The sequence below is a fragment of the Loxodonta africana genome, chromosome 20 (assembly GCF_030014295.1).
Source record: "Loxodonta africana isolate mLoxAfr1 chromosome 20, mLoxAfr1.hap2, whole genome shotgun sequence".
Taxonomy (NCBI): Eukaryota; Metazoa; Chordata; class Mammalia; order Proboscidea; family Elephantidae; genus Loxodonta; species Loxodonta africana.
Window position 1 is genome coordinate 16,852,064 of NC_087361.1, and position 25,536 is coordinate 16,877,599.

At 34.8% G+C, this 25,536-nt stretch overlaps 1 protein-coding gene across 1 annotated transcript in view; it reads right to left on the reverse strand.

Moving 5' to 3' along the window:
* Positions 1-1,643: 1,643 nt before the first annotated feature.
* ARL6 (ADP ribosylation factor like GTPase 6) overlaps positions 1,644-25,536 on the reverse strand; it is a 45,630-nt gene continuing 21,737 nt past the window's right edge. The window contains exons 3-8 of the mRNA XM_003410341.4: positions 25,152-25,213; positions 23,704-23,772; positions 19,347-19,441; positions 15,198-15,327; positions 9,273-9,328; positions 1,644-2,411 (exon numbers count right to left, since the gene is read on the reverse strand). Of these exons, the coding sequence (XP_003410389.1) occupies positions 2,386-2,411; positions 9,273-9,328; positions 15,198-15,327; positions 19,347-19,441; positions 23,704-23,772; positions 25,152-25,213 (438 nt within the window). The 3' untranslated portion in view covers positions 1,644-2,385. The remainder of the gene's footprint in view (positions 2,412-9,272; positions 9,329-15,197; positions 15,328-19,346; positions 19,442-23,703; positions 23,773-25,151; positions 25,214-25,536) is intronic.

Below are 25,536 nucleotides of genomic sequence, written 5' to 3' on the forward strand. Positions count from 1 at the left end.
TAATTGGACCAGGAGTAAATACCTAACCCATAGAATAGAAAATGATGTATGATTTGCCTTGGGGTGAAAAGTTTTGCCCAAATAATAGCAAATAGCATAGGCCAGTCAGATTTGCTGTTATGAAAGCACGCTTGGAAACCCTAACAGAATAAATCAGTTGGTAAAGGGTGAGGATAGACATGTAGAGATCAGTGAAGAATGATGGAGGATCAAACTCTTGCTGATGCCTAGATTCACCTTGTGTGCAAAATGACCTTCCAGGTTCTGGATCCATGAAACCTGTCCCTATTAATTCCTACATTTCTGTAAGATTCCTATTTCTCTTACTGTCAAGTGTATGTGCCTTAAAGTATGACCTAATTTGTTCAGCTAGCCTGAGTAAATCTCCATTCTTGCCAATCCAGAAAGCCTACCTAATTAACCCTATTCAGTTTGTACTACTCTCTTGCTGCATAACAAACCATTCTAAAACTTAGTGACTTAAAACTATCTAAACATTTCTCATCTTTTGGCTTCACCTGGGATCACTCATGCAGCTACCTTCAGCTGGAGCTTCACTCACACATCTGGCAGATGGGTTGTGGATGGAGCTCCTCAAATGATGAAGTCAGAAGCTGCAATGTCTCTTGAGGTCTAGACTCTGGAAATTGAACAACATCCCTTCTGCCACATTCCATTGGCCAAAGCAAGTCGTGAGTCAAGCCCAGATTCAATGCATGGGTAAACGAACTCCACTTCTTGATGAAAAGATCTACAAAGTATTGTGGTCATGTTTTTCAGTTGGCCACAAGTTCTTTCTGGGCCAGGCTAGGTTCATCCGCCTAGAGAGTCTCAATGAATTGCTTTACTGGTTTCTAATTTAGATGTTTTCTGGTTAACTTTCATTGTCAACTCTCTGAGATTTCTGAACTATAATAAACTGGATGGTAGAATTTTTACTGTAGTTTTAAAATGATTCTATTCAAATCTCTGTGAAAACATGTAACACTATTGCACTTAACACAAAACACCTTTATTACTCACTTATCTTTTGCCTTCTATTTCTATCATTTTCACAGCTATAGATGTAAGTTATATATCATATCAATCTGTCTTTATACTTTTTTTTTTTTTCCCAGAACTGACACCACTGCTCCATAAACTGTCTCCTGGTGATTAATTTAAAACGAAAGCTTCCAGAGTTTAAAATTATACTTGGTCTTCAGTTAAGCTGTGAGAAGTTACATAATTTCTATACAGTAGATACCTGAGCTATGTCTAAAACTCTAAAGAACACTTATGAAGCAGTTTATATTCAGGAAAAGCAGTTTAGTGAGTCATAATCTATTTTAGCAAAGCACTATAGTAAATCCAAAACCCGTTGTTGTCGCGTTGATTTTGACTCATAGCAACCCTATAGGACAGAGAAGAACTGCCCCATAGGGTTTCCAAGGAGTGCCTGGTGGATTCAAACTGATGACCTTTTGGTTAACAGCTGTAGCTCTTAACCACTATACCACCAGGTTTCCCTATAGTAAAATAGTCAGTTATAATAATTATTGAAGAATCTAACATTAATTCACTTTTATATCTCTTAATCTGAAGATACAATATTTTCACTCAGCCAATGAGGATAAAATCAGACACTATGTATGAAAAGGATCTCAAATTCTTACTCACTAAGTTTTAGGTTCTCTGAAGCAAAGACTATGTGCCTTGCTTCCCTTGTACCTCCATTGCCTAAGACTATTCCTGACTGGTCAGTGTAGAGATGTTCAGTAAATATTTATTGAATGAATAAATTCAGTTTAATTTGGTTTCACATCATTTAAAAATGAAAGTAGAACACCAAATATCATCTTAACACAGCATTATTGTTTTCGGCATAAACAAAGCACACCAGTTGGTACATTACATTTTATGTTTTATTAATGGCGACATACAGCAAAAATTTAATATATATCACTTACCCATGGTCCCTTATAAATATCTAAAGTTCTTTTTTTACAAGCACAATTCATTCTTTAAAGACACACCATAAACTAAAATTTAAAAACAGACAATTTTAAAAATAAAAGACATAATAAAGCATGATGAGACACTGAGCTAATAACTTTGACTTTTAAACATTCTAATTAAAATTGAATGTAGACCCTTACCAAGAGGCTGATAATTCTAGGGCGCCCTTTTGAGAGAAGATGTAGTTTTCATATAATTAACGGCCAGATTAGCATACCTAAAGTCCCATATTCTTAAAAAGCTCATTTGGAGTCCATAAATGCAAGCAGAAGATTACAAGGCATTCTTGGATACATAAAGATCTTTTGAAAACTCTGACGTATTCAGATTGCCTTAAATGTGTATTCTTTGAATTGAAAATTGCTGAGATTTCCAAACACTATCTTTTCATGTCTTCACAGCCTGGATCTGATCTGATAACAGAAAACAAACAAAAAATTGAGTCCACAGGCGAAGATCTGTTTTTTTTTAAGTAATTCGAAACAAATACGCAGGAACACAGTAGAAACCTACGCCTAGTATTTAAAAAACACAATTCATAATATATATACTTCTTATTTTTCTCAAAGTTGTACATGCACGTAGTTCAAGTGCCAAACAGTTCTACTAAGTTTGTATGAAAAACAGCAGTTCCTTGCCTCGGCCTTTCTCTTCCCTTTCAGAAGCAACTACTTCCAACTCCCTTTTAGGTGGTGACCTTCATATCTCCGAATATACTTTATCACTTCTTGAATTACTGGTTCCCTCAATGTAATATAAGGATTGAGCTCGCTTTCACATACTTCCATGCTGCTACTCTACGACCCTCATGATTCTTCTAAAGACTCCCATCCTCCTAACATAGTGATATAGTCATTATTAATATCACGTAAATGCTATTCACAGCTGAGACAGGTGGTATACTATGATTACTTTTCCTTTACTTCCCTCCCTACATTTTGTTTTCTTTAGAGTTAATAATTTTATTTTTCCTGTCTGCTTAGTTTTTTTTATGTACTTGTCACTAATCCAACTGCAATACTCCCACACTGTTTAAACCTTTTACTATGGTTATGCACATCACAGTTTATCAATTTCATCTTCCTGAAGAATCAAATCCTTCAATCTGGACCAGTTGTTCTCCATGCCTGCCACACAACTATCCTCTTACGAGATTTTTATTTATCTATCACTCTAGGATCTCCACTACCATTCTGGGGATTCCTTCTCCCACTCTCTTGTGTTTCCTTGTTTCACGGTCTCTTGTTTTCCTCTTCTTGGTTTATTTCCTTGTTTTTATGTAGTATATCTCCTCTTAATGGATACCTTAGCAAAGGCATATGATATAACTTTTTGAGGCTTTACATGGCTGCAAATGTCTTTATTCTACCATCACACTACATTAGTATTGCCTGAGAATATAATTTCATCATTTTTCCCTTGGATTTTACAGACATTGCCCAACTATCTTCCAGCTTCCAAGTGCTGCTGTTGAGAAGTCTGATGCCATTCTGTTTCCTTAGCCTTTACATGAAACCTGCCACTCTCCTCTCAGGAAACTCGTAGAATGTTCCATCGTCCTCAGTGTTGAAGTTTCATAAAGATGTGCCTTGGTGTGGGAATAATTTTATCCTTTTCAAACTGAAAACTCATTCATCTGTTCTGGAAAATACTGTTTGATAATTCATGGGATGATTTGTTCCCCTCGGTTTTCTGTTACCACTTTCTGAAATTCCTACTATTTGAATATTGGTCTTCTGAATATGGCCCATGTTATGGACTGAATTGTGCCCCCCCACCCCAAAATATGTGTAATAAATCCCAACCTCCATGCCTGTGGTTTATAATCCCATTTGGCAATAGGTTGTGCTTGTTGTGCTTGTTATGCTAACAAGATAGGATTAGTGTAGGGTGTACCTTAAGTCAATCTCTCTTGACATATAAAAGAGATTAAACAAGTGAGAGAAGCAGAGGTGGGGAAAAAGAGATGCCAAACCACATGAAAATCATCCAGGAGCAGAAGGTCAGAGACAAAGACCTTCCTCCAGGGCTGACAGAGAACACCTTCCCCTAGTGCTGGCACCCTCAATTTGGACTTCTAGCCTCCTAGACTGTGAGAAAATCAATCTGTTAAAGCCATCCACTTGTGGTATCTCTGTTATAGCAACATTAGATAACTAAAACAGCCCCTTTCTTACCTCTTCTTTCCAATTTTCTTTTTTGCTCTACTTTCTGGGAGTTTGCCTCTACTTTATCTGCTAATCCTTCTAGTAAGTTTTCCATTTCTACTGTTTATTCTAGTCCTATTTTCCAACAACTCTTTTTTTTTTGTTCTTTGATTGTTCGTTTTCAAGTAGCATCCTGGTCTTATTCATGAAAGTAATACATTTTATTATTTTTAAGGTATTAGTAATGTTTTTTTGAAACATTCTTCCTACTTAAGTTCTAGTTCCTCTAACCTGGTTTTTTTTTTTTTTGTCTGTTTAGGTTCTCTTATTTCGTAATGTTTTTGGCCTTCAAATGTTTCATGATATGTTGCCATCTGTGTATACGCATGAATAAATACTACAAGCTGATAAGAATCTGGAAATATGTGAGGCTTGTCAAATGGGTCTTCATTCTCAGGTGTACTGATAAGCCACTTTTGTGGGAATTCTGATATTAATACCTTTAGGTCTTCTCTCTTAGGCTATTTTGATTCTTCCAAGATGACTCTATCTCCTGTCTACTGCCAGTATTTTGGGAGAAGTCAAAGAAAGCAGTAGACAGTTAAAATATTCAGTATGGAACTTTCAGTTCATCTTCATCTTCAGTTGGGCATCACCACGCACAACTGCGCCTTGTCTTCTCCAGTCTGGAGACCCTCTGTGATTCTCAGCAGAGAATAAATCTTCAATCGCCTTTTAGGGGAAGGTTGTGTAACTGCATTTCTCTTTTCAGCCCCACCTTTATTCTTCCAATTTTCCTCAATTTCTGAGTATTCGAGGGGATCTGCAATGTAAATTAGACTGTTTCCCAGCTTTTCCCAGTGTTAGTTTAGGATTCAGCTTTCTCAGGTCTGTTAAGTCACTCAACATTCATTAAATATGCAGCTTCCAAAACTTGGCTACCATTTTTACTATTCCCATTCTTTTTGTCTTTGTGGGTTAATGTCTTTTAAAAAGTCCGTTTACAGTTAGTGAAATCTGGGGAGAGAATAAAGCTAAGTATGTGAATTCAATCCTCCTTTACCGGAACCCCCAAGTTTATAAAATTTTACAGTAAAATTTAGAAGCATTGTATACATTTTTGATAAATAAAACAAGTTATTTGGGCAGATTTCTTTTACAAAATATCTCATTTGGAGGCTTCAGAAGGCTGGAAAATTATTTACAGCTCTGCAATTGTTTCTGTATAGTCTCTGGTGGTTTTAAAAAGTCTTCATAGTCTACTCAGGGGGTTCTTGACTTTGGGATATAATACATAGGAAAATAGTGAAAAATCCTTCCAAAGGAAAACAGACTTATGGCACTAAATGTGAGCTCATTCACTATTTAACTGAAAAAGTTCCAACCTGAAACTTAAATTGGTCCAAAATGAACCAGACGCCTTTTTGTTTATCATGCTAGAAATTTTCAGAATTCTGGAATCAAAACAAAGAAATACAAGTTCAGAACTTCTTTCAGTCAGACTTACTTAAACACCTTTGTCTAACATGTTAAGAGTTGTAGGCACTGACTAAAAAAATAACTGACTAGTCCCTTATATTTACTGTAACTTTCTTTCAAAAATAGGTTTTGAGCTCTTTTCAAATTCAGAAATACAGCTGGAAGCATCAAAACATAAACTGTTTACTATTATATAAAAAATATGAACAAAGTGTTTATCTGAAACCAAACAGATACACTTATTATATATGTACTCAGCTTCCTTCTCTGTTAAACAAAGCATTTTATTTGAAAAAGGTAAACTTGACATACCTGAATGCTTGCTTATGCTAGGTATTTTAACACATAAAATACCTCATTTAATCTGTATAACTTATGCTATTTTATTTTTTAATTTTACAGAAAATTATCATGAGATAATAAGAGAAGTTAATTATATCTAGAGAGGTTAATTAACATGTCTGTTGGACCATTACTCTTTTCCATGCTGCCTACATAAAATGGGGCTAATACTACTCACCTTACAAAGAACTGTTGTCAAGGCCACATAAAATAATATGGCAACAAGAGTGCACAACAGTGTTTTCAATAATGTGTCCTCCTTACAAAGAACTGGGAGGTAAGACAGAGATAATGGATCCGAAAAGAAAAACAAACATGAATTGGGCAGCCAAGACCAGCCTCGGCAAGTTGCACTGTGATGCTGAATCATTCTGACACCTAGTGGCCCAACTGTTAAAAAAAAAAAAAAAAAAAGAACCCCCTGAGTAGACTATGAAGACTTTTTAAAACCACCAGAGACTATACAGAAACAATTGCATAGCTGTAAATAATTTTCCAGCCTTCTGAAGCCTCCAAATGAGATATTTTGTAAAAGAAAAAAAAGGACAGAGCTAAAATCTAAAATTGAGATGACTAACGCTCAGGTCTATTGTCAATAAGTGCTCTTCTTTGAATTACTTTATTGTGAGCAATAGGATTTCCATTCATGTTATATCTTTACCATAAATGATGGGAAGCACTTGTAAAATAAGAAGTCTGGTCAGAAAATATGCTTTATAGTATCTTCTGTGGGGTGTTCCTCTGTAACCTATCTGTTCTGTGGGGTAATCAATCCCACAACCGTGGCTACTTCTTTACTACTGCCTAAGACTCTGAGTTAGTGGGGCCACAGAAAAACCCCTTAGTTCTTTTTGAGAAACACTAACCCATTGCTGTTGAGTCAATCCTGACTCATAGCAACTGTACAGGACAGACTAACTGTCCAACAGTGTTTGAGAAACATGAGAGGTTCTCAATTAAATTATACTGGATTTTAAAATATGATTAGAATGCTCTCTGCAGTTTAATAATAAATGTCAAGATGGCTGCATAAATAGAAAAAAATTGAGTTAGTCTGCGCAGTTAAAATACGTTATATAAATAACACATGTAAATATTTATCGAATGTAATTTCAGTACTTCAAACCAAAAAAATATTATGCCTTTTAGGTATGTGAGGGTAGGCTATCCTTTTATAATAATTTTAAGATGCAGAAGAAGAAAAAAATACACATAACTGGCATTAAAAAGTTAATGTAGAAGAAGTTATAATTTGTAATTACAAGACTACAACTAGAATTTATAATATTTTGTTATTCACCCTTGTTCGGGGCAGAGAGATTCGTAACAGGAATGATCTTTAGTTGTTCTATTCACAAATGGAAATGGAGTCCTTGGCCTCATTTTTTGGCCTGACTCAGAACATGTTCAGTGTGGGTCACTGTACTTGGAACCATTCCTACCTTAGGCAAAATGATGTATCTTAATTTGTTCCCTGTAGCAAGCCTGAGGTGTGAGCATTGTGGTTCAGTGGCAGAATTCTTGCCTTCCGTGCAGAAAACATGGGTTTGTCTCCCAGCTAATATACCTCATACACAGCCAACACTTGTCTGTCAGTGGAGGCTTGTGTCATGCGGAACAGGTTCCACAGGAGTTTCCAGACTGAGAAAATCAGTCAGTGAAAACCCTATGGATCACAATAGTTCGATCTGCAACTGATCATGGGGATGGTGCAGGACCAGGCAACATTTAGTTCCACTGTACCTGGGGTCACCATGAGTTGCGTGCCTACTCGACAGCATCTAACAACATAGAAAGCCTGTACCAACCTAACAAAGTTTATTATTTTGATGAAAAGCAAAGAAAACCACATATATACAAAACCATAAATGCCATTATTTATAATACTAATTTATAAATATTAAAAGTTGTGTAAACACAGAAAGAGACAATCTTTGATGGTTATGGCGGGGGAACACTAACTAGATTGCAGGTAAGTGGTAACTTTGGTGAAGGGTAAGACAGTACACAATACTGGGGAAGTCAGCGTAACTTGACCAAGGCAGAGTCATAGAAGCTTCACAGACATAACCAAATGCCCTGAGGGACCAAGTTATTGGGCTGAGGGATAGTGACCATGGTCTCTGAGTACATCTAGCTCAACTGGCACAACATAGTTTATCAAGAAAATGTTCTATATCAGACTGTGGTAAGTAGCATCTCGGGTCTCAAAAGCCTGCAAGTGGCCATGTAAGATACATCAATTGGTTCCATCCCAGCTGAAGCAAAGGACACTAAAGAAAACCAAAGACACAAGGGAAAGATTAGTCCACAAGACTAATGGACCACGCTACCACAACCTCCATCAGACTGAATGCAGCACAGCTAGATGGTGCCCAGCTGCCACCACTGACTGCTCTGACAGGATCACAACAGAGGGTCCTGGATAGAGGAGGAGAAAAATGTAGAAAATTCAAATTCACAAAAAAAAAAAAAAAAAAAGTAAGACCAGACTTGCTGGTCTGAAAGAGACAGGAGAAACCCTGAGGGAATGGCCCCTAGGCACCCTTTTAACTCAGTACTGAAGTGACTCCTGAAGTTCACCCTTCAGCCAAAGATTAGACAGGTCTATAGGGCAAATAACACACGTGAGGAATGTGCTTCATAGTTCAATCATGTATACGAGACTAAATGGGTACACCAGCCCAAAAGTAAAGACTAGAAGGAAGGAAGGGACAGGAAAACTGGACAAATGGGAACAGGGAACCTGGGCTGGAGACGTGGAGAGTGTTGACACATCATGGGGTTAGCGACCGATGTCACAAAACAATTTGTGTATTGTTTAATGAGAAACTAATTTCCTCTGTAAACTTTCACCTAAAGCACACACATACACAAACACACACAAAAAGTTGAATAAACACGTTCTTCATAAATGGAACTATATACAGAGTATATGATTCTTAAAAGATGGTACATATTTTTTGGTTACTGACAGTAAGGACTAACATTTATCTCAAAATTCAAATATGTTTTTACTACAAGAGCTGATAGAAATTTACTACCCTACTTATTTTTTTCTATAGTTTTTACATATATTGATCTTAAATATGCAATTACTTTATTTAAATAAATCCTTTAGAAAAATGTAATAGAAGCAAATGGTGCAAAATATTGGATACTTACTGTATAGTTTTTTCTGATAGCAGGAAAAAATGGAAATGAGGGAAAAAAAGCAATGATATGATAATAAAATGTAAACAAGGAAATAAATATGTGAATGCAAAGGAAAAAAGAGCTGGAAATGCACAGTATTTTGGGATGTACCTTGAAGCCAGTCTACACCTTCTTGCAGTCCTTCTCCTTTGATGGCATCACTAGCACTGAAATAAAATTTACAAGAAACATATCCACTTCATTACATCATATAACTGTAAGAACAAAGAATTAAAATTTTGTCACATGGCAAATTAATATATTCTAATAACACATAAACTGAGCAAAACTGGTTAAGCATTGAACGTGAAATAGAAAATAAATGTCTGAGTGCTTAGGAACAAGACATGACATTATTCAAATCTGTATACATATTTTGAAAGTGTGTAGGTAAAAAGTTATCATTCTAAGAATAGTACTCAGACTGACATTAAAAAAATACACCCTTTAAGTTATTCTTCCAGTGGTGTAAAATTTTATGGCATTCACCATCTCACTTTGCCAGGCCCCCATGACCCAAAAGCATGTATTTATTTACTAGAAATGTTTGGTATAGGTTTGTCATTTGACCATAGGACAAAGAGAATTTCTTTGAAATGGAATTTGATTATCTATGGAATATAAACCCATTGTTTTGGATTGAATTGTGTTCCCCAAAAATATGTGTTGAAATTCTAACTCTTGTACATGTAAATACGACACTGTATGGAAATAGTTTTTTGTTATGCTAATGAAATCATACCAGAGTAGGGTGGATCCTAAATCTAATCACTTCTGAGTTATAAAAACAGCAGAACAGACACAAAGACACAGACGGGGTAGACAGATGACATGTAAAGACCTGTCTACAAGCAAAAGAAGGAACCCAAGGATCACAGGCAGACACCAGAAACACTAGGAAAGAGGCTAACAGAAGGAATCAAACAACTGAATCTCTGATTTGGACTTTTAGCTTCCAGAAGTGTAAGAAAATATCTCTTTCTTCTTTAGAGCCACCCACTTGTGGTATTTCTTTTATGGCAGCACTACCAAACTAAGACACTCATAATTATAACTTGGTAAGCTCAAAGAATTAAAAAAAAAAAAGCAGAATTAAATCAGTTTTATATTAGCTGCAGGAGCCTGGCTAGGTGACTTAGCTCTCCTGTCTTCAGTTTTATGATCTATAAAACTGTCCTCTGATCTCTGACTTCATATGGTTATTGTCAGAATTAAATATTTGAGACAATGTATATAAAGCACTTACTATAGGGTCTTTCCATTCTTAAAAGAATAAACTTAAATCTTTATTGTGCATGCTATTTTATATATAATTGTAATTAAGTTATATAAACTAATAAAATATGGATTTCTTGGAGTACCAAATACTCTTCCGCAAAGATGCAGAACTGATATTGTCTTGTAACATGTTATTTAGTAACTTTCTTTCAAAAAACATAATGATCCTACAAGAGTCATCAGTATATATTATTAAATTTTCTGAATGATTAGGGTTCCTTTTAGTGTGCTAGAGCAAAAATTACTTCTAAGGAACTACTTACTACACTAAGAATATGACGTCATAGAATTATTTTAACATAGGAAGACAGAAACAACCAGCATGAGATACACAATTGCTCAAAGCCAACTACGGATTGTAACAGCAAAATATCAGTAACTGTAATACTTAAATCAAGAAAGATCAGTGGGGAAATATGCAGAACAGAGCTTAAAATTCTTGTGGACTCTAGACTTTCTGGAGCTATGGAGGCTGGATGAAGCCCTAAAACTACTGTCTTGAGAAAATCTTTAAACCTTAAACCAAAAACATCCCCTGAAGTCTTCTTAAAACCAAACAATTGAGCTTAACTAGTAAAAACATTTGCCTTGAGCATTATGCTCCTCTAAGATTATCTATATGGGATCAAACAGACAACAGCAACTGGAAGGATTAGACAGGACTCTCAGGAGGCAGTGAGTTACGTTAATGGAGGAGGAACACCTTAGAAAAGGAGGGTGAAAACAGTTGCACGACTCAAAAAATGTAATCAATGTCACTGAATTGTACATGTAGAAACCATGAATTGATGTGTGTTTTGCTGTGTATATTCTCAACAACATACAAATTGAAAAAAAAAAAGGAAGATCAATGTATTGAGTTTCTTACTCATGTTAGTCCCAAAAAAGTACCATGATAAAGAAATCCTTGTCCTCTGGAGGTCTCACTACCCTACTAAAAATCTTGCATCTTTTTCTAACAAGTCCCAAATGTTTGAATTCTACCTTTCCTCTCAAAAAAACATAAGATTTATACCTAAAATGAAAGCCAAAGTCCTCCCCATTTCTACAAACGACTGCCGTCTAGTCAATTCCGACTCATAGCGACCCCACAGGGTTTCCAAGGAGAGGCTGGTGGATTGGAACTGCCGATCTTTTGGTTAGCAACCCGATGCTTAACCAGTATGCCACCCATGCCTACAAGGTCCTACATAATCTGCTCCCTGGTTATTTCTCAGTGGTATCATCTCCTACAATTCCTCCCAGGTCACCAAATTTCTTGCTGAAACACATCAGGGGCAATCTCATTCAAGAGCTTTTTCCCTTGCTAGTCCCTCCGTCTAGAAAGCTATTCCTCCAAACCTTTGCCTGACTTCAATTAGGTCTTGGAAAGGCAGCACCTCTCTTTATTCTTTTTGTTATCTTGCTTTATTTTTCTTCATCCTCCCAGCTGACATTTTATATATTTATTTAATTGTTTTATTATCTGTTTCCCCCACTAGATAACAAATAAGTAAATACATATCACACCAGAGACTGAGTCGCAGAACATACATGAGGAGCAGTAACATAACTAGATTCTGATCACCAGAGTTGACCACATTTTAAACACAATAGTAAAAAATAAATCACAAAATATTTCCCTTTAATTTCTGAGATTATACTTCTCTCTGATTTTTCCCTTATTGCCCAGTAAATTTACTTGTACATAGTGTAAGAGATATGAAATATTTTACTTCTATGCCACTGAGTATTACCTCTATCTCTAGAAACTGGAAAAGAAGACTAAATATATGCTCAATTTTAAACAGGCTTTAAAAATACTGCAAAAAAGAACAAGCTTAATAAATAAACCACTGATTTGAACTTAGTGAGATGGTCAGTTTGAATTAGTGAGAGGTCGAAATGACAGACAACTTCCAAAGAAAAACTTGGCATTCTTCTATAATATATACAGAGAAAATATAGAAATGGAAATATATTTCATATCCTTGTAACATCAGGATATTACTTTTTCTCACTGAAATACATGCAGATGTTATAACTGAATAAATAAATCTTTTAGAATTCAGCTGCTAATTTTTTCAAGAAGAAAGATATTTTTCCAATATCTCTACTTCAAAATTAAAAGTAGGGCTGTATCATTTATGAATAAGACTGCATTTCTGAATGTTGTACTTTCTATTAAAGCTGTCATAATACTATAATGTAAAGATAAAAAAAAATTCTACTTAGAGGTTATCAATTTATATATGATTTAGGGAAATACAAAGGTTCTGTCTCAAGATGTCTCCCTACGCAAAATCTCTCTTCATCACAGAACTTTAAATTTCAACTTCAAGAATCATTTGGTAAATACTAACTCTCCCTCTGATCCCAAGGTAAAGTGGGTTTTACTCAAGGTAGACAGTATTTCATTCCTGGGTAGAGATGCTGAGGACTTGAGTACTAAGGAGTTCCAGGACTTTCTCAAGCTCTATTACAGACTATTAGAATTCCTATGTGGTACAAATAGTTAACACGCTTGGTTGTTAACTGAAAGTTTGGAGGTTTGAGTCTACTCTGCAGCACCTTGGAAGAAAGGCCTGGTGATCTTTTGAAAAACCACCCATTGAAAACTATGGAACACAGTTCTGTTCTGACACACATGGGGTTGCCATGGGTCAGAATGACTTGAAAGCAGCTGGTTTTTTGGTTATTCCACACTATTACTCTTTCAGCACCAAGGCTAGCTCTGAGGAATCTAAAGGGTTCTGAGCTCTACCACCTCCTTGATTCATATTCTGGCTCCCTTCTAGAGGCAGTGGATATCACTGCCTGTGTCCAGCCTTTCCCCACAGATACTTTCTTATAAAAACGGGAAATCTCTGGCAAGAGAAGGGCATCTTGCAGTACAGAGGTGTGGGTGAGTGGAAGGGAGTTGACTAAAAAAAGAAACGGTAGACACTAAAATTTTATCCAACAGAAAACTTCTGGTTATCTTTTTTGGAGTATTTTGATAGAATGGCACATGGGAGTTAAATATATTAGTAAGAACCTGTTTTCCAGATAAACAATAATAATTTTAGGGACTCCCTGGATGGTGCAAATGGTTAATGTGCTTGGCTGCTAAGCAAAAGATTAGAGGTTTGAGTCCACCCAGTGGTGCCTCAAAAGAAAGGCCTGGAGAAAAGCCAATTCTTGAAAGCCCTATGGAACACTGTTTACTCTCTGACACACATGGGGCTGCCATGAGTTGGAGTCATCTCCACAGCAACTTTTCTTTTTTTTAAATAATTTTGGACACTAATAATTATTTAAAAGTTCAGCCTTATTAATATGTCTAAACAAGATCAATAGTTCCATATCTATTTATTCATTTTAACAAATATTTATTGTGTACCTATTAAGTACCAGGCACTATCACTATTCTAGGGTATATGGATTGAATTGTGTCCCCCAAAAAGATATGCTGAAATCCTAGCACCTATACCTGTAAATATGACCCTGTTTGGAAATAGGGCTTTTCTTTTGCTATGCTAATGAGGTCATGTTAAGTAGTGTGGGTTCTAAACCTAATCCCTTCTGAGTGGTGTCTTATAAAAAAAAGTAGGATAGACATGGAGAGACACACATACACAGGGGAAGACAGACACCATGGGAAGATGTGTCTATAAGCAGCAAAAGAACAAGGATTGCCAGCAGTCACCAGAACTAGGACAGAGGCCCACAGAAGGAATCGACACAGCTGAGACTCTGATTTTTGGACTTTTAGCTTCCAGAACTATGATAAAATAAATTTCTGTTCTTTAAAGCCACCCACTTGTGGTATTTTGTTGTTGTTGTTGTTGGCAACACTACGTAACTAAGATATAGGGCTTACAGAATAAAATCCAAGTTCTCATGGAGCTAACACACTAATATAGGGAGACAGATGATATACACACGTGTGTGTGTGTGTTTGTACGTATGTATGTATATACGTACATCCCTGGTGGTGTAGTAGTAAGTACTTAGCTGATAACCAAAATGCCAGCAATTTGAATCCACCAACCGCTCCTTGGAAACCCCATGGGGGCAGTTCTACTCTGTCTTATAGGGTCACTATGAACTGGAATCTACTCAACTGCAATGGGTCTGATGTTTATATATACACACACACACACAAAGTCACATGTAATAGAAAAACAAAGCAAAAATAAAGGAAGAAAAAGTGACAGGGGTAGAATATAGTGATATTTTAGAGAGTAGTAGGAGAGGTCTCTCTTCTGAAGGAAGTGCAATAGCAAGCCAGGCAAATTTATCTGGGAGAATGACTCAGGCAAAAGGAGTGACAAATGCAAATGCCTGAGATGGGGTTGTACCTGACAGATGCAATGTGTGGAGCCCTGGAGGAGCAGTGGCTTTAAAGCTTGGCTGCCAATTAAAAGGTCGGCAGTTAAATCCACCAGCCACTCCTTTGAAACCCTACGGGGCAGTTCGACCCTGTTCTATAGGATCATAGGAGCGTATGAGCTGGAACTGACTCAATGGCAATGGGTTTGGTTTTTGGTTTTTTGATGTAATGTGTAGAAGGAAATATGCATGGTCGAGTAAGTGGGCTGCTTTACGTTATTCCATTGTAAGAACTGTTTATATTTTTTTATCCTAAAATATATTTGAAAAGGTCGTAACAGTAATATATTCATGAATTCCACAATTCTATAAAACAAAATCCTTAGCTTATATCCCACTACGCTAGGAAAACAAAGCTGAAGCTAGATTTTTCAGAAATGATAAAACAAAAATATAAAACTTTACCAAATATGCCAGGGTTTATCTTTGATGTTTTCTAAACACAGCAATTGAGACACTTTTACAGATGTCACTGCATCTCTGAGATCCATTTTGTTTGCAAAGAATAAGATTGGTATTCTGCGGTGTTTAATATCTAAAAGAGAAAACAAGACCATCATCACATTTCCAACTTGGTTCATTTTTTTTTTCCAAATCCTTAAAATTTTTCCCACTAAAATTGTTTTCTAATCACTCCTTTGCATACTTCATATAAATAAACATTTAAAGAGACATACTACCAGAGACATATTTGAATGATAACAGAATTTTAAAAATACTTCTAAGACTATCTACCCTCTGGTTAGAAGCTTTAAAACAAAGATGGAGATCAGGTGTGGGGCTCATTAAGTAGTTACAGAGCAGCACTTACAAAAGGGTCAAATACTTTTTTGTGTCATTTTTACTGCCAACAAAAAGGTGGTAAGCTTCGAGTAGAAAGTAGAAGGAAGATAAACTAGATATTGATTTTAGATTTTGGTCAGTATTATAAGTAACAAGTGAGATATTTTAACAAGACATTTTCACTTTGTTAAAATTGTATAAAGTTTTTTTTTAAATTGTTTTCAATAGATAATACAGATAGTTCAAAATTCAGAAGACACGAAATGGTATTAAAAAAAAAAAAAACCCATCTTTGTCCCAGGTGTACCTCGTTGCCCTCCTTATAGAAGGCAACCCATAGCATCAGTTTCTTGGCACCTTTCCAGAAACATCTGAAAATATAAGTATTGTATGTTACTTTTTTATACAAACAGTAGCATACTATACTTACTGTTTTAAGCTTTTCTTTTTTCACTTAACTTATATATTTTGGAGATCTTCCCATATTAGTACACAGAGAGTAGCTTCTTTATTATTTTAACACTTGCAGAGTATTCTATCTTTTAGTACTATGTACCTAATGTATTTCACCAGTACCCATCTGAGATACATTTAAGTTGTTGCCAATCTTTACAATTACAATGCTCTAATGAATAAAACTGTACATAAGCAACTTCGTACATGGATCAGTATGACTGTAGGATAAATTCAAGAAGTGGAATTGCTGTGACAAAGAATGTGTAAATTGTTATTGTGACAGGTGGTGATTATCAAACTATGTTCCCTTAAAACTTTTATCAATTTATATCTCAAAAAGAAAGTGCAAGAATGAGCATTGCCACTGCCCTTGCCAAAACAGTGTTAACAAATCTTTTTTATCTTTCCGTATGATTAAAAAACCCAAAAAACCAAACCTAGTGCCATCAAGTCCGACTTACAGCAACCCTACAGGTGACAGGTAAAAAGTACTATCACAATGTGCTTATTAGTGTTTGAGAAAGGCTGAAAAGTTTTTCCATATATTTAAAAGATGCTTATATTTAATGTTTTAGTTAACTATCTGGTCATATCCTTTTCCCATTTTTCTATTAAGCTTTTATTTTCTTCCTGATTTGCAGGGACATGTTAAGTAATAAAGAAATAAGCCCTATAGCTGTGACACGAGCTGTAAATACTTTCCTTTCCTTGTCATTTGCGTTTGATTTCTCATGGACTACATAAAAGTTTTTTGCTATTTAAAAACTTCTATGTAGTCATATTCATCACTCTTTTAAAGATTCTAGATTTGTGTTATACTTAGAAAGGCCTCCCCTTGCCCCAAAATTATTTTTAAAATCCTCCCATAGATTTTTCTGCTGTTGTAATGATTTAACTTTTATGCTCAAATTTTTAAGCCAGCTTGAATTTATCCTGGAGTAAATAACATAGTTTTTTCAGATGGCTTTCTAAATTCTCTGAACACAACTTACTAACAGTATCTTTTCCCTGCTAATCTGAAATGTCTACTCTTATATATTCTAAATCAAACATATTTCAGCCTATTTCTGTTCTTTTGTCTACCTTTGTGTCTCTGTGTGATAAATTGAAGATGAATACTGAAATCTCTAGAGCAACATTAAAAATAATGCAAGAAGCATAACTATAAAATGGAATATTAAAAATATTTGATTCACCCATATAAAGTCAGGAAAGAAAGAACAAAGAAAAGAGAGCAGATGGGTCCAAAACAAAAAACAAAGCCCCAAAATGGCAGACTTAAATTCCAACATAACAATAATTATATGAAATGCAAATGGACTAAATACCCCAATTAAAGCAGATTGTCAGAATGAATAAAAAAGCAAAACACATCTACATGCTATATACAAAAATACACTTTCAACATAAGGACACAAACAAGCTGAAAGTAAAAGCATGGGAAAAATACATCGTGCAAACTCAGTGTAATAAACCTGATGTGGTATGCCAATATGAGACAAAGTAGATTTCAGGATGAAAAGTATCATCGGAGAAAACAAAAGGCATTTCAATACTATAGTAGGGTCAATCAATCAAGAAGATAAAAACAATCCTAAATGTGTATGTACCTAATAAATAAGCTTCCAAATACATAAAGCAGAATTTGACAGCACTAAAGGGAAATCCACACAGATCCACAATCATAGATGGGACTTTAACATCCCCCTCTCAGAAACTGATAGAACAAGTAGATAAAAAATTAATAAGGATGTGGAAGATGTGAACGACACTATCAACTGACACCCATAAACCTCTTCAACCAACAACAGCAAAATACACATTCTACTTAATTGCATATGGAACAGTCACCAAGTAAACCACATGCTGAACATATATTTCTAAGAATTTAAATCATACAGCATACATTCTCTGACCAAATGGAATTAAAAATTAGTAACAAAAAGATACTTAGAAAATTCCCAAATATTTGGGAAATTAAATAACACGACAGTAAGTAATCCATCAGTCAATGAAGAAATTACAAGTTAGAAAATATTTTGAACCAAAGAATAAGAAAAAAAAGTAACAAAATTTGTGAGCTGCAGCTAAGACCTTAGAGAACTGAATATACTGTGGACTGCAAGAAGAAAAAAATAAAGCAGTCTTAGAGAAAGTACAGGCTAAGTGCTCCTCAGAAGTGAGGAGGGCAAGACTTCATCTTATATATTTTAGACATGTTATCAAGTGAGACCAATAGCTGGAGAAGGACATTATGCTTGGTAGAGGGTTGGTGAAAAAGAGAGAGACCCTCAATGAGAGGGACTGACACAGTGGCTGCAACAATGGGTTCAAACATAGCAATGATTGCAAGGGTGGTCCAGGATCAGACAACGTGAAGGTTCCTGAGTCGGAGCCAACTTCGTGGCAATCAACAATAAGGCTCTAATGCAGAGTACTACAGTAGGTATTTGGAGCACTGTTTATAGTGGGGGGAAAAAGAATACCTATCAACAAGCGAACGGTAAATGGTTGAATATACTGTAGGACACCCATAGTATGGCATCTAAGGTACCATTAAAAAGAACAATTACAGCTACACTAATTGACTTGGAAGTATTTCCATGTAGTGTTACTGAGGGTAGGAAGATGCAGAGAAGTGTATAGAATATGATTTCATTTTGGTAAAAACGGTTCTCATAGCCCCCAACTCTATATATATCTTTTGTATGTGAATAAATATGGTATCTTTTGTGTGTGAATAAATACGGTATATATGAAAGGTATGAAAGAAAAAAAAAACTTATCAAGTTTTTAATGCTAATATCTTTGGAAAGGGTTTGGGGGACTAGAAGTTGGAGATTAAAAACAGAGACGATCTGTTTGAAAAGCATTCCCACAATAAAAATAGTATGTATGAAATGCTGTGAACACATACACACACACAAACATATACACGTGATTGTATGTACACATGGAGAAATACATAAAAAGACGTTATCCAAAATTTTAATGGGTGTTGAAATACAAGGATTTATACTTTCTTTTTCTTTTTCTGTCTGTGTTTTTGCTATTGGCACATATTATTTATGTAATCAGAACAAAAGGTGATTTTTATTTTAGGTGAAACAAAACAGGGACCGAGAAAACGTAGGTAAAGATATTATGAATTCTGCATGATGAACCTATGTTTTAAAATTCAAAAATTTTAAATAAGAGATAATTAGTGTAATAACACTTTCACCAACACAAAAGAGCAAAACATCACATCTAAACACAAAAACACAGAAATCCAGAAATTGAAATGCATGCACATGTGCGCACACACACACATACCTGGATGGTTCAGAAGAGTATCAAGTTCTTCTTTGGCCACAACCATTCTTAATCTGTCACTACTATCGATGACAAAAATAATGGCTTGCCCTTCTCTGTATAACATAAAAAGAAAAATTAAAGCTACACTTAAACAAATTTTTCCATGTTCACTATCCATCTGCATTTCTTAACCTGTGTATTATTTGTTTATGTCCTATGTCCATTTAACATTAGAGGTTTGGGTGTTCCTATTAATTTATGTGAGTGACTAAGATATTAACCATTAACATGATATTAACATATCATGCAAAATAATCTAACTTGGATAATAGTATCATAATTTTCATGACTTGCTATTTTGTATTAAAAAAATTACAAGAAATTAATTTTTTTGTTTAAAAAAATTAGAATATATGAGAAAAATAATTTAAAAAATAATCTTTTTACCCAGATATAATCATTAGCATTATTCTGGTATATGTCAATTCTGATACTTTTCTTTGTGCATATATTTCTTTATTTTAAATGGAAATGTGCTGTTTCATACCCTGTTTCTGGCATATGTATGTACTTCCTTGATTTTTTTAGCAATACAGTTTGAGCATTAACATCAAACATTAAAATTCCACACCAATGCTTCTCAAAATTTTTTCTACCATAGCCCACAGTGAGACAGCCACATGCTTATAGTGAGAAACAAATACATTTCATACTTGAGATACTACACATAAATATGCGTAGTTACATTTTAAGTAAAAGTCTTCGAAAACAATACTTACTAATAGCTTTTATTTTTTTCTATTTGATTTTTTTAAAGATGGATAGCCAGCAAATGAGTTGATTTAAGGATTCACTAACGCATCACGCCAGCAATTTTAAAATCATTGATTATTCTGCACCTTTCTTTTAATGGTTATAAAGGATTCCATTGCATGGATGTGCCATCAAATATTGGTAGCTTTTTAGGTTGTTTCCAATTTTTCTTATTAGGTATAACTGAGATAAACATCCTCCTACACACTTTTTTAACTTTTTCTGATGTTTTAAGATTTATTCTTACGAGTAAAATTTCTGGGAATACATGAAGTTTATTTAGATAAACACTGACAAGCTGCTCTCCAGAAATGTTGTACAACTCACTCCCAACAGCACCAATTTTCCCACTCCCTTGCCAGTACTGACTACTGTCATTCTTTTCAATCTTTGACATTCTAACATTTTTTTTTGAATTTGTATATCATTAATTGCTAGTGAGGTTCGGCATTTTTTCATATATTTATTGGACATTTGTACTTTTTCGTGAACCTTTTATTCCAGTCATAAATTAAGATTTTAATGCTCAATATCATTAGTATTCAAAGAAATATAAAAACAAACCTTTTCAAAATCATTTTCTCCCACCATTTTTTTAAAAATGATAATGCAGATTATCATTACTAGTGGACACAGAAACTGAACAACTGGAAACACATACCAAGTGCTTTAAGAATGTTTGAACACTTTGAGCTAGCGGTTTTATTTCTATGAATTTATTCTAAGGAATCATAAGCTATGACAAAGATTTATGTAAACCAAACCCGTTGTGCTGAGTTGATTCCAACTCAGAGCGACCCTACGGAACGGAGCACAACTGCCTCACAGGGTTTTCGAGGAGTGGCTGGTGGATTCAAATAGCTGACCTTTTGTTTAGCAGCCTGAACTCTTAAGCAATGCGCCACCAGGGCTCCAAGATTTACACGGAGAGATAGTAACTCAGGGATTGTCTATAATCTTCAAAAACTGAGAATAGCCTCCAAATACAGAAATGATTAAGCAAATTTTGGGATAGTATTATAAAAAAATATTAGGCAACCATTAGAGTTATAGTCACTGTGTTTTTCCTGATTTGCCCATGTTAACTGAAAAAAAGTAGGATGAAAAATATACCTAATACATAATTTAGGTGGTTCCTTTCTTCTCAATTATTAAAGTATATATTACATATTGCAAAAAAAGAAACATACAAAGAAGATTAACAATGGTGAATTTATGAGTAATGAGACTTAGGGGAAATAATATTTCTACATTCGTTGTTAGATTTTTCCACCTTTAAAAATATGCACTTTATATTTTATACTTTATTATTTTTATAAGAATGATATGCAAAAATTACACAATATTTAGCATACGAACTCATACATTAGAATGTGAACTTCTCTTATAATCCCACTACTTCAAAAACAAATGCTATTTATGGTTTGGTGCATACGCCTCTAATCATTTTCATCTCTCTCTATATATACTGAAAGTCCTTGGGTGGCGCAAATAACTAAGTGCTCTACTACTACTAGCTGAAAAGTTGGTGGTTCAAATGCATACAGAGGCTCCTCACAAGACAAGTCTGGAGATCTGCTTCTGAAAGGTCATGGCCTTAAAACCCCTACAGAGCAGTTCTACTCTGCACACGTGGGGTCGCAAAGAGTCGGCATCAACTTGACGGCAACCAGCAACAACAGCAACATATACACTAAGCACATATTTATATTAAAAATACGATTTTCCTTTACGTAATTGAGATCTGAAAAAAATGTCATTATAAATAATGCTTAATGCACATTCTTTTCTGTATATCCTTACCCACTAGTCCTTGACGCAGGATACATTTCTAAAAGTAAAAATGCTGGCCAGAGCGTATGAACATTTTTCATTTCAACAGATATTGATAAATTACACTAAAACAAACAAACAAACAAACAAAAAAACATTCCCACTCGTAAGAGTGGCTCATTTTGCCAATGGTAAACTTTATTAATCTTTTTAACCCCTTCTAGTCAAAAAGATAAAAATTCACTTGTTCTTTCATAATCTGAAAAATATTAGAGGTAAAGGAAATAATTTTACTATTATTGTAAACTTCTCAACAGTAATTGTATTCACCACTCAATCTATGATTTAACCACGATATTCTTGAATTTATCAATTTCTTCCAAAGAGATTCTGAAAAAGGAGTTAAAATCTGAAAAGTTTCATTTTTCAAATACAAGTTTCCATGTACATTTTTCTTCTGTAATTAAAATATGTATTTTTAAAAGTAGCTTAAGCAAATACACCTTTAAAAAAGAAATTGTTTAGTAAAACTAATTGGAAGAGAGATAAAAAAATCCCGTATTGAAAACAGGTTTTCTCAAAAATCCCACATTTCTCCAGTGAATTTAATATAGGACACCACAAATACATCACTTTTCCTTTTTTAAACTGACTTTCAAATCTGGAGTACTCTCTTTTTTCTCTACCTCTGAGGTCCTTCAGATTTCTATGATTTAAATTGGCTTTCAACCTATTAAAGTCCTCACTGAAAAGAAAGAATATCTGGAATAAATCTCCTTTGGTTCATTCACATCAGAAGAACGCAATGTTCGTTCCTATATATATCAGCAGGAAAGAGTTAATCAAAATCTAAATCTGATCTGGCAGTGATCACATGCATAATAACAAAAGGGAGTTTAATTTAGTGGTATTTTTAAGTTCAGATGGCAAAAAGTGAGTTACACTGCTCTTGGATGAAGGAGTCCTAACAACATTAGACGTTAAGGAACTCGCTTTAATATCACATCCACACCTTGAGGAGGTAGCACACGGTTGGATCCTAGTACCTTGACAGTTGTTCATCTCTCTTCTAGAATCTGAAGTAATTACGGAGCACTTGACTTTTTTTTTGATTTGCACATGCTAGAAAATATCTTGGTTGGAATTGTTCACAGAACAAATGGATTAACTTTTAGAACTAGTACTGTTATTTTAACTGTATTAGTCAACAGATATTTACTGAGCAATATGCTAAGCATCGTGCTAGGACTTGAAGAAATAATTGAATAAGAAATAATCGCTGCCCTTGAGGAGCTCACAGTCCCACTAGGGAGGCAGCAATGATACAGGACTTAATGCAATAAGAATGATTACAGATATGTGAACGGGCAAAGTACTATGACAGCACTGAGGACAGGATAACTGGGAGAAACAGGGAAACTTTAGAGAAGACTTTTGAGCTGTTCTTAAAGGATGGCTGTATTAATCTTAAACTGGACAGCAGTCAGGTAAAAGAGGGCACTAAAAACAGACAACTGCACATGCAAAAGCCCGAGGTCATCAAGTTTTTGGGAAGCAATGTGAAAGATGATCATATTTCTTTAAATTAGGAAATAAAAATTATATGAAAAATCAATAAAATTGTAAATTAATGTAAATTGTATGAAAAATCAAGGTTACAACCAAGCCAATGCAATCTTTTAGATTTCTAATAATTATTTACTAAAATAACAATAAACTATGATCATATTCAATCATTAAGTAATATCAAAATATAATCTAGTTGACCAACATTCACAAATGTACTTACTTATAATAGTGTTCCCAGAGATTTCTGTATCTTCCTTGACCTGACATATCAAACACTGTAAAAGACAAACTACAAAAAGCAAACAATTAATAAAATGACTAAATTATAATTTTTTTTAATTTAAAGTGCAACTTTTACTTAAAATTTCAAATTATTTTCAACAAATTACCAATTCTCAAGTAAAAACTCTAAAATATGAATTTAGTGAATATAAACATGATTCTACAATAAGTAACATAAAAGATACTCTTTTTTGCCTGTGAAGTTACCATAGTTTCTCTAAACCCTAAATTCTGAAAAATAATTCAGAGGTTGCTGTTGTTAGGTACTGTGGAGTCAGTTCTGACTCACGGCGACCCTGTGTACAACAGAACGAAACACTGCCAGGTCCTGCACCATCCTCACTACTGTTGTTACACTTGAGCCCATTGTTGCTGCCACTGTGCTGATCCATCTCGTGGAGGGTCTTCCTCTTTTTCACTGACCCTCCACTTTACCGAGCATGGTGCCCTTCTCCAGGGAGTGATCCCTCCTGTTAACATGTCCAAAGTATGAGATGTGGACTCACCATCCTTGCTTCTAAGAAGCATTCTGGCTGTGCTTCTTCCAAGATATTTGTTTGTTCTTTTGGCAGTTTATGGTATAGTCACTATTCCATGGTATATTCAATATTCTTCAGAGGTGGTGGTACAAATACGTTAATGACTATAGGCTTGTGAACAACAAATTATTCTTTTTAAGAATGAACATCCTAAGATCTAACAGTATCATTTTTCACCCACTGCTTTTTTTTCCCCTCCTTAAATTTTAATTTTTTGAGAGAATTAAAAAAAAAAATACAGAAAAGTACCAAGAGCTAAGTAACAATCTCCAAGGTTCTCACCACCCAGAATTGACCATTATTAACATTTAGTTATATTTCTTCAAAAAAAAATTTTTTTAAAAGGATTCACCATTATGTATCATTTTTTCAGTGTCAAATGATACATCCAATGAAGAAAACAAATAATCCCTATCTTCATGGAGCTTACATTCTGGTAGGTGGAAGTTGACAGTAAAAACATATATAATATAAATTCACACACTCATGAGTTGGAATCAACTTGACAGCAACGAAGAACATGTATATGTGTACATATATGTGCGTGTATATATAAAGAGAAAATTTTAAAACAAAATTAAATCAATTGCGCATAGATTCTTAATTAAAGTGTATTTTTATTGTTGTGGCTATCAAGTTGATTCTGACTCACAGTGACCCCACGTGACAAGGGAGAACTGCCCCACACGGTTTTCTTGGTCATGATCTCTATGGACGGAGATCACCAGGTCTGTCTTCTGTGGAGCCACTGGGTGGGTTTTAACTGTTAACCTTCTGGTTAGCAGCCAAGAGCTTAACCGTTGCACCACCAGGGCTCCTTAATCAAAGTATAAATAAAGTGAATTACCTGGATGATTTGAATTTTTCTATGCTGAATCCTATTGTTGGAACTATGTCTTGAGATTGAGCCTTAAAGAGAAAAGACAAGTCAGTCTGGAAAATTTGCAACTAACAAAGATGAATTTCTCCTCAGGTTCAAGGAAAAAAAGACATCAAAATTTCCATTTCTAAAATCTGCCACTAAGGACATAACAAGATTAAACAAAATTATAATTTTCACAATGGGCTCACTGTGTGTAAATTCTTTATAGAACTTTAAGCTGTATTAATTGTGCATCTGCATAATGTGTATGTCTTAATTCACATTTTACAGTTTGCTGTTAGTTACCTATGACTTAGGGAAGTAGATGAGTAAGTCACCCTGGGTTCACATATAGGATTTTCTAATCTTT